Source organism: Mugil cephalus, chromosome 3 (genome assembly GCF_022458985.1).
Source record: "Mugil cephalus isolate CIBA_MC_2020 chromosome 3, CIBA_Mcephalus_1.1, whole genome shotgun sequence".
Taxonomy (NCBI): Eukaryota; Metazoa; Chordata; class Actinopteri; order Mugiliformes; family Mugilidae; genus Mugil; species Mugil cephalus.
Genome location: NC_061772.1, coordinates 11,219,726 through 11,229,132, shown reverse-complemented (window position 1 = coordinate 11,229,132; position 9,407 = coordinate 11,219,726). Strand labels below are relative to the sequence as shown.

At 41.7% G+C, this 9,407-nt stretch overlaps 2 protein-coding genes and 1 non-coding gene across 9 annotated transcripts in view; 2 read left to right on the top strand and 1 right to left on the bottom strand.

Moving 5' to 3' along the window:
- Positions 1-149: 149 nt before the first annotated feature.
- si:dkey-127k13.1 (PWWP domain-containing DNA repair factor 3A) lies at positions 150-7,551 on the bottom strand. Of its 5 annotated transcripts, none has more exons than XM_047580025.1 (14): positions 7,412-7,551; positions 4,804-4,877; positions 4,422-4,729; positions 4,060-4,315; positions 3,617-3,763; positions 3,454-3,524; positions 3,147-3,223; positions 2,971-3,031; positions 2,801-2,876; positions 2,650-2,700; positions 2,316-2,551; positions 840-1,061; positions 660-748; positions 150-558 (listed from the first exon to the last, which is right to left on the bottom strand). In XM_047580025.1, exons 1-14 carry the CDS (start codon positions 7,441-7,443, stop codon positions 459-461), a joined length of 1,800 nt encoding a protein of 599 aa, XP_047435981.1. In that variant the 5' UTR covers positions 7,444-7,551; the 3' UTR covers positions 150-458. The 5 variants fall into 5 exon arrangements, with proteins under 5 accessions (XP_047435981.1, XP_047435982.1, XP_047435986.1 ...); XM_047580026.1 differs by having other exon boundaries at positions 3,617-3,760; XM_047580030.1 differs by lacking the exon at positions 7,412-7,551 and adding an exon at positions 5,519-5,755 and having other exon boundaries at positions 4,804-4,904.
- Positions 6,888-6,959, top strand: trnah-gug. Its single transcript has one exon. It is a non-coding gene; the product is annotated as a tRNA-His (tRNA).
- Positions 7,552-8,102: 551 nt separating the features above from the next.
- kif26ba (kinesin family member 26Ba) overlaps positions 8,103-9,407 on the top strand; it is a 74,588-nt gene continuing 73,283 nt past the window's right edge. For all 3 annotated transcript variants that reach the window (XM_047580024.1, XM_047580023.1, XM_047580022.1), the window contains exon 1: positions 8,103-8,243. In XM_047580024.1, coding sequence (XP_047435980.1) covers positions 8,184-8,243 — 60 coding nt within the window. In that variant the 5' untranslated portion in view covers positions 8,103-8,183. The remainder of the gene's footprint in view (positions 8,244-9,407) is intronic.

Here is a 9,407-nt window from a genome sequence, read left to right as displayed (position 1 = left end):
AAATAATATTATGGGCATTCTTTTATGATATAAAACAGCCTACATAATTTCTTTTGCTCATTATTTCTGCTGTAAAGATTATGTTCAAAGTTTTGTTTTTTTTTTGTTAGGTATTTCCCATCCCCTATTGTAAGGAAGCACACATAAACTAAAGGTTTATAAAACATTTATTTCTCCAAGTAACTCAAAGGCATACACAGACAATAGGTTCACATGAGCTCCGAGAGATATTAGGCAGCTTATATTGTGACAACTGCAAACTAACAGCAAGTTAGTTAGGGTACAGACAAGATTGTTTACATTTGTTTACATGTTTACATTTCAAAACCAGCAGTCAATCCAAAGTTGCAAGCTTAGAAGATATTACCTGAATCAGAGCAGTGCGATTTATAGTTGCAAGGCACACAACAAAATTTTGCTGAAGTACAAAGTGAATCATCTTTGCGATCCCTAGTCTTCTAACCAACAGGATCAGACACTAACAAAGATTTCGTTTTCTGATGCTGAAATCTCTCTCTTATCTGCCGCTCAATCATCAAGTCAAACTCTTCACGTTCTCTGAAAATAATAATAACAAATATTCCATCAGTAATTAACCATATTTAGTATTTAACCCAAGAATAGCATCTTTCAAATTTGTCGAGTGGATTAAATCTTACCTGTTGCTCACACGTCGTCCTTTCAGGTACTTTTCCTCTGCCTTTTTTATGGAAACATTATCCACTCCAGCAATGGCATTGATGATGGCCTGCACAAAAAAGACAATAGTCTAACAACAACGAAAGAAAAAAGAACTGCAAAGAAAACATGCCAGAGTATGGATGTAAACTTAAGCTCACCTCAGGAAGAAGCACATCCAAAATGAAAGGAACGCGCTCCATGAACGTCACCTCATTCTGGCAGGGGGCGCTGGCCACAGCCGTTTCATAGAGCTCATTCAGGTACAGGTAGACCTGGTCCAACTGGTGGTCATCCTCCAAATATATGTTCACGATCCGTCTCTGTTTGGCACTCAGAAAGGAATGAAGCCACCTGGACTGCTGCTGCCCATGAATCACAGCCTGTTAGTAGAGAGATAGAGGAGGAATGGATTTATTTATTCAGGGACAGCTCCCCATGCATGATCTTTTTAGTGTTACATATATATCCATTAAATCTCACAGTACACGTCAGTAGTTTCTCTTTAAACAGTTCCACACTAACCAACAGCAGAGACTAACATTGCCAAATTAAAAAGAAAGATTTAGAAAATGAGAGTAAAAGGCTTCCTTTCATAAGTAGGTGAAAATATATTTTCAGGCATACGTAGGACTATCAGTCTAATGCGATTGGGGCAATGACCAGTGTAATGGGAGTGACAGAGTTGATTGACAAGTTGGCAAACACAGAGTTCCTAAACATGTCTACCACAAGCACAAAGAGCTCGTTCTGCCAATGCACTTTAACTGTTTTAATGTTCTGCTTGCTTCACTCAGAATCTATCAAGATGGGAAGTTTAAAAGAGGGTGACCTCATGTAAGCTGCCAAGCTCCATTTAGGTTTAGGTGTGTTTCCTCTACAACCGCAGGTCACATTTTGGCTGCCTGTAAGCAACTGTCCCTTTTGATGTGTTTTGTCATATATATATATATATAGAAGTATATTTTTATAATTAAGATTCCATTTTTTGTTTTTAACCTTTCGAGGTTGTTTTTGTTTTTCATCCGTGTCAATCTATGGGTCTTACAGTATTAATAATACAATCATTTTTTCATTATAAATGTTAGTGGTGATAAGGAAGGGACTCGTTCCAATGACTCATCTGTATTGGATCACTGGGCTATCGTGTCGAAACACATGGCACTGACAGTGATATGCCGTATATGGACTGGCATCTAGTTGGGAGTGAATCCACAACTTACAAATAGGCACAGTGAAGTGTTTCTGTATGAAATCCCCATCACTATTAATGTAGGATCCACTGACAAAGGGAGTTTATATCTTAGGGGTACACAACTGATGATGTGTTGTACTGGTGGAAAGACCTGGTTATTGTGCCTGTCCTGTTTTTTTTTCTGGCCCTTCCTCTCCTCCCTCATGCAAATACAGGATTAGAGCATTAGAGCAAGGAGAGAGCACGCAGCAAGATCCAGTGGCCAAGTTGGCAACCTGAGCCAGTGAGTCTACACAACATTATCTCTTTCCTGACAAAGTCGCCCCACATATGGTGGCTACTGAACTGTTAGGGACAGTAACACCTACTTCTACAAGGAAATACAGAATGAATGCAGCAGTGAATGAAGCAGTTTCTAATTTGGCGAGAGAATTCTTCATACCAGGAGGTGTCCCTCCACCATGCGTTGCTTGACGATAAAATGTACGAGCTTTTCATTAGCCCGGTTGTGTGCAGCATGTGTCCGGTCCGGGAGCAGCCTCTTTGAACTCCTGATGTCTTCCTGCTGTTCACTAAAGCTGCCGTCCCGATGATCGTCACATGCATCCTCTGTCGTGTCGCTGGCAATGGTTAGTCCCTCTGAGGCAGCCTGTGAATACTTCTTCCTCACTGGATAGCCTGGAGCAGTCAAAGACCAACAGTGAGGAGTGCTGTCAGAACCAAGTATAGCTATGTGTGTGTAGACGTTTGACGCCATCATCAGCGATAGAACTTACTCATATGATGATCAAAATACTTGATGAAGGAGCCAGAAAATGAGCCACATGCTGCAAAGAAAAAAAACTCATTACAACTGTTACAACTTGCTACAATTGTTTAAATCTATAATGTTTCTGTTTGCATAACCACCAAATGGACATTACTCACCAATCCGGAACATGTAATCATCTATGAGTTCCGAGGCCCAATTAATTGTAGCCTCATACTCTTCTTTGGCTTGACGCTGTAGTAAATATGACAGACACAGTCAACAGATTTGACAAGACCAGAAGACATTGTTTTTAGGAAGCAGCTAAAAATGTATGAGCAATTCTTACCATCAGCTCACTGGCTTCTTCACAATCAAAGGGCTTCAAGGATTTCAGACCCACAGTAATACTTAAAAAAAAAAAAAACAAAAAAAAAAAACAAAAAACATAAAACTGAAAACTCCATATGACTGAATCATGTTTTGCATAAATATCTCAATTTGCAAAAAATTTGCTTTCCCTACCCTTTCTTTTGTTGAATATTTGTGCCATCAATGAACACAATGCTGGCTTTTTTCTGCTTACGATACACATTTTTAACCTGCAGAGAAAAATAGTACGGATTAAGAAACATTTTAAAAGATTAACCACTTTAATACAGGCTTTCCTGTTTTCAATCACTTACTAAAACAGTAATAAGTTTCAAATGATTAATTAACTGATCAATTCAAGCTGTACAATAAAAAGAGGATTTTTAATGTCGAAATAAGTCTTTAAGCAATTTCAATGAGAAATCACTAATCTACATGTTGTTGTTTTTTTTGTACTCACCCATGCAGGCCAGAACGGATATTGTCTGAACTTGCACCACACAAACACTCCTTCAATTATAGATGGGGGCTCTTAAAGACACAAATTTAAAAAGAAAATCCACTTAGTGCAGTGCACACAATCCAGATGATTTCTAGTCCTTCGTCAGTGCAGTCTCTCTCACTTTTGTCCACCTGCATCAAGAAACTTGGGAGCTCTTCCTCCTCCTCCTCCTCATCGCTTTCTTCATATGTCTGGAAGGACAATGGTGGTAGCTGTTCGTCATCACGACTCAGCTCTATTGACAGATCTGACGACAGCGCAGTCTCTTCTTTTTAAAAGAGAGGGGGGGGAAACAATAACACTAAATCAGAGGAGATAAGTTTGCTCACATGCACATTTTGAAAAATGTTCTCTGCTCCACAAGCTTAACATTATCAGCAGAATCGATCAGAACACATTATCAGTCCTTCACGGAAATTCTAATTCTGTTGATATTCCTCTCATAAGTAGCATTCTAGCCGATGTAAAATAAAACAGATGCAACAAATTTCAGACAAAGCCATTGTGAGGTGGATGACCACCTTGCTTCAAAGTGTGTTAAGACAGAAAGAAACATGACGCAACCTTCTGAAACAGGCTTTGCCAGTTCAAATCTCGGTCTGGAGCGTTCGGAAGATGCACTGCTGGGATCATGTTTCGATTTCCCAGTTTCAGTCTTGGGCTTCCTGCCCCGCCGGGACTTGGCTGGAGGACCGTTTGTTGTAATGTGGGTTTTTTCCTTTGGCATCCTTTGTCTAACTTGTCTTGGATGGGATTCACGAACCCTCTTATGTCTGCTTGAAGATTTTGCCTTGGAGCTTGGTGAATCGACCGCTGCCGTCTACAACAGTAGACACAGGTACAAAGTCACATAAAGCAAAGTGAAAATGTGTAAGCTGAAAATGCAAACAGCATTTGACAAAATTAGCATTAACTTTAGATCACACCTTTAACTGAGTAATGATTTCCGTGTATCCCAAGTCCAAGGGTTTTACTTCTGGGGGGGAGCCTGTAATGTTGGACAGGATGTCCGTGGAGGAGCTGTGGACTGGCGTGGAAGTCAGGGAGGCTTCCGCTTGCTGTCCTCTTTGCCCCTTGCGTCTCTTTGGAGTACTTGGCAGGGAACTCGCAGTGTGGACACCCATGTCAAAGCCTGACACGGCGCTTGATTCCTTTGTAGCAGAAACTTTGTCTGGGCTGACTTCCTTTGTGGTCGTCTTTCTTGGTTCCCTTTTTCTCGCCTTCCGAGGTGCCCCTGAAAGATCATTCACGTCATGGATGTGTTATGTTTAGGTTGCTAGAAGGCAAGAGGTGAAGTGATGCTGTTACCTCTCATTGTTGTATGACTGGTTGTAGTCCTCTCATTGGAAAGATTCCCCTTGAGTTCCAACGAGCTGTCAGAACTGCCAAAAATTAAAAATATTCAGAAGCTGCAAGGCAGAGCAAAACGGGAAAAGGAATTCAATGTTGCTCAATGTAGCTACAACATTAAGGCTCTTCCTAGTAGGCCGTACTTCGGCCTTAACGATAGGACATTTTGACACTGCATTCACAAACATGCGCGGAGGCATGTTGTGATGCAGACCGGACAGTCTAAATAAACATAACAACGGGTGTCTGCAAACGCAACGATAAACCAACATAATGCTGCTGATAAGCGCTGTAATAACTCACCCATTCTCGGACATGACAGCGGCGAGACGCTAACAGACTGCTAGCAAACAAGCTAAACAAGCGTCATTGTTTATGTGAACAGCCAGACGGTGAACAAATGAACAAATTAAATCAATATTTTATTTCTATCGCGATTCGTGCCATAAAACATGAGCTGCGTTGGGGTGGTTCCCAGTGGATCTTATTTGTCAGTTAAATGTCATGACTGGGCGCTGCCATATACTCACAGGGAAGCACAGGCACAAATAAAACACACAATGCGACAGTTAAAACTCAAGGTTACAGGATGAAACTATGCAAATATGTGGCTCTTTGCATGTCGGAAAAAGTACCCACCACGCATGTAACTTAGCTACAAATAGCCCCTCACCTTAAAATCGCTCTCGTTTGGACAGTTAGCGACCGGCTGCAGTTTTAAAGAGTTGGGACATAATCGCGGTTGCACACACACGCCGCTGAACAACGATCGCAATCTCTGACTAAAACACTTGTGAATTCCGATTTTTTTTCTCTTAACTGTTATAGTGAAAGTAATTCGTCGTACAAATACAGACGTAACCACTGCACTATTTTGTTGTCATTCTACTGCTGAACACATTTAAAAATGCAGCGCCGCCTACTGGAGCGGAGTACATGGCCACGACCATACAGTCTTTTATATACAGTCTGTCTATACTGGTCAATGAGTGTCTATTTGAGTCATACATTTTTGATTGAATAACTAAATAAATCTGTTTATTTTGTTTTATTTTATCTTCCGCTCTTACATTCAGTAGCCCCTTTCAGTAGCCACTTTATGCCACATGTTCAACCTGTCCTCATTATCTCCTCTTATTAAATCTCCTGTAATACAGTGCACGTTTTCATAAACTATCACATTTTCACAAGATTAAACTGACAGAAACTGCTGTCTATTTTTGTGGGCAGTTATAATTTGGTGTTTTAAATATAGGATATGCCACAAGCAATACTGACATTTAAATAGTTCATGAATTTGTGCATACACACCACGTGTAGCCTCACATATCTACTGTCTGTTTCAACACTATTTTCTTAATTAAGAACCAGCATTTTCACTTACACCAGGACACACGTTGCATTTACGTGTGTCCAGGTAATTTGAAGCACATCATCACTGAGTGTACATTGCATCAGTTTAAAAACCCCAAACTTTCAAATGCTTACTTTAGAGATGTTTTGTGCTTTCTTAGACCATTAGATGGCAGGCTATAGTGAATATTTCTGTAAAAACTTCATTAGCGTGACGTGTCTTACTACGCACATACTATTGAGCTATCTCGTTACTCCAGTAATACCCTTGTGTTACAGCAGAGGGCACTGTGTAACCACTCCTCAACCACATACAACCCTCTTTCCTGTAAACGTTGCTGCAGTGACTTTATATCAAAGATAGAAATGTCTCCTTCATTACAAATTCAGAAACATTGCTGCTCATGTATTGGTTGTTAAACTCCTACAAACGGTTGTTTTTTAAATCCAAGAGAACAATTAAACGAAACACAAACACTAAATTATTTTGAAGACCATGCAACAATTTTAACGCTGCTTTTTCGACTGAGATGACATTTGCAAGTTTGTAAAGGGAGTGTCGGTCAAAAGAATCACTTAAAATCAGTACAGATCCACGTAGTGCCACAGCGAAAGTCACCGCTTTCCTCCAGCGTAATCCAGTGACTCTATGCTTTTTGTTGGCATCTGTCGTCGGCTCATCGTAGCTCGCCGTGATCGTATAGTGGTTAGTACTCTGCGTTGTGGCCGCAGCAACCCCGGTTCGAATCCGGGTCACGGCATTGTGGTACAATGTCACGGCAGATGAGCTCTTTTGACAAATTTAGTTTATACGAGTGATTACTAAAGGATTTTATTTCTTCTTCTGTAAAGTAGGAAGTTCGTAGTTCCTGATACGGATGATTTATCCAAGTACGTGAGTCTACATTAAGCCAACATGAATTGCATTCTGAAAGAAAATATGGACCTGCAACTATTTTATCAACATTTGTTTAGGAAATAGTTAGCCGAAATAAACAAATGTGTTACATCATTTTAACTGTATTGTGCAAGATCGCATTGACCTCGATGTTGCAGCCGCTGAGGTGCGGCTTAAAATAGTGTAGCTCTAATTAACATTAACATTTAGATTAACGTTAATCTGATGTTACACCTAAAAGTTTTTTTTTTTTTTAAAATATATATATATATATATATATATATATATTCCCTTTAAACACAAGCAGCAGTTCACCTGCCACTCAGCTGGGACCTCTGGATGTGCATTGGCCTGAGGTTGATGAGGGGCAGGTTGGTCCCGCCCTCATCCAGATGTGCGCCTCTCTCCGGTCTTTAGTCCAATGCTGGCTTCAGCACAGCGCACAGCCTCGGGAAGTCAACAGGAGGGTACGGATAGTAACAGTCGAAGTACAAACAACAAGGAACTGCATCATAGCTGCGGTCTGCATCAGCCGTATCTCACGTGATCCAATGAGTCGCAACCTTGTCGCTGGCCCAAGAGACCCGAGCCGTGCGTCGGAATTTATCCCGGGGCGTTTTGTTTCACCTGGCCAGCCTCAGACGCAGAGCTGATGGAGAGAGGCAGGGCTGAGTGCGGTGCCAGTCCACAGCGGTGCTGAACAGAGAGCTTCATTCAGCGCAGAGACCTCTCTGCTGACAGGGAGCGGTCTGCTTTCTGGCATGACCTGTGTGAATTCTCAGTCTGGGTTTTAGAAGTGCTTCGAGGGGGGTTCTTTAGACGCAACAAACCCTGGAAGAAGAAAAAAGAAAACCGTTTAGGATATTTATTTTTTGTCAATCGGCTGCGTAATGGGGATGTAAGCGGTTTCCAAATGCGCCTGGAAGTGGCTTGATGTTACCTCCAGCCCGAGAAGAGCAAACTGCAGGGGCGTGTAGTTAATTGAAATCGATCCGGTGGTTTCTTTTTGAATGTGAAGCGGCACCAGAGGTTTTTCCTGCTCTCCTCTCCTCCTCCTCCTCCTCCTCCCCCTCCTCTCACCTCCAACATGACTTCACTGTCGGGGACTAAGGAGAGGTCTGTGAGCAGCCGGAGCAGAAAATATGGGGTAGGTTATTCATTCCAGCAGGGGATGGGGTAGATTCTCCACTGTTACCAATAAGCCTGGGAATAACAAAAACTTACCATCCATTCAGTGCTGCATGCGCTTCATCTCGCCCGCAGTTTGAATGGGAAACTGTTGTTTGCTCCCCTTCCAGTGTGACATGACTGATGAAAGCGCTCAGTAGATTTGTGTTCATGCTGGTGATTGATTGCTTTCTGAAGATCACACTTCACACATCACTGCTTACAGTGTCACAACAGCGGCATGCTTTTCACTGATAGTTCCGCTTAATTATCACTAACCGAGGACCAAGCTGCTAAATCAGGTATTACACTCACACCTGTGTCACTGCCTACCACCTACACACTAATTAGCGTTAATTTATTACACAGGGCTTGGTCACATTATACCCACCTCTTCACTTGGCGATGATTGAACATTCCCACCTATCATCCTACTCGGTGCTGCCTTATTATAGCCCTTGTGAGGGATCACAGTAGTGCCCAACCTCTTCAGTCACCGCCACATCAATAGCTCTGTTCTCTGACTGGATTTACCCAGCCACAAAAGATCACATTCTCAACTCCTTGCGGCTCATTTGATCTTCCCATTTGGCTGAGTGGAGCAAAACAACACAGGTCTACACGGACTTGATCCTATTTAGCAGATAATGGAAGCATTCAATTTGTTGACTGACTTGGCGTGGGTCTTCACAACGTCTCAGTAAATTGTTTAATATCGCCTCCTCTTTATAGGTTTTTAACTGGACCATTTGATGAAAGTCCTGACGTTAGACCACTCACTGGAACCCCACTGCCTTTGTGTGTTATTGGCGTGGAAATGACTGCCTTTATAGCCTGCACGGTTTCTTTCCAGAAGCATTTATATTCGCCACTGATCATTTGTTTGCATGTGGACTGAGATATTGGAGCTTTGAGGTGGGCAGATATTTTTTCAACCGCAGCGATTTGTTTTTGAGAAATATTTGATGATTTGTTAAGCTCAACAACCTGCCAAACATAGGTCGACAATGATGAAGGTTATTTTGCTTTGCAGGCTAAATGCAAATATCTTGACTTTTAATTTCCATGATACAGGCCGCGTACTTTCAACCTCTCCTCATGATTTTGGTCTCATCCCACTGCAATCTGCTGTGTGGGCAGTGTT

Coding starts and splice junctions, on each gene's coding strand:
- si:dkey-127k13.1 (XM_047580025.1), bottom strand. CDS start 7,443: ATGCACATCCAGAGGTCCCAGCTGAGTGGCAG. Junction 3,764..4,059: donor GGCAAAGCCTGTTTCAGAAG/GTTGCGTCATGT, acceptor TCTTTTAAAAAG/AAGAGACTGCGCTGTCGTCA. Junction 1,062..2,315: donor TGGTGGAGGGACACCTCCTG/GTATGAAGAATT, acceptor CTCTACTAACAG/GCTGTGATTCATGGGCAGCA.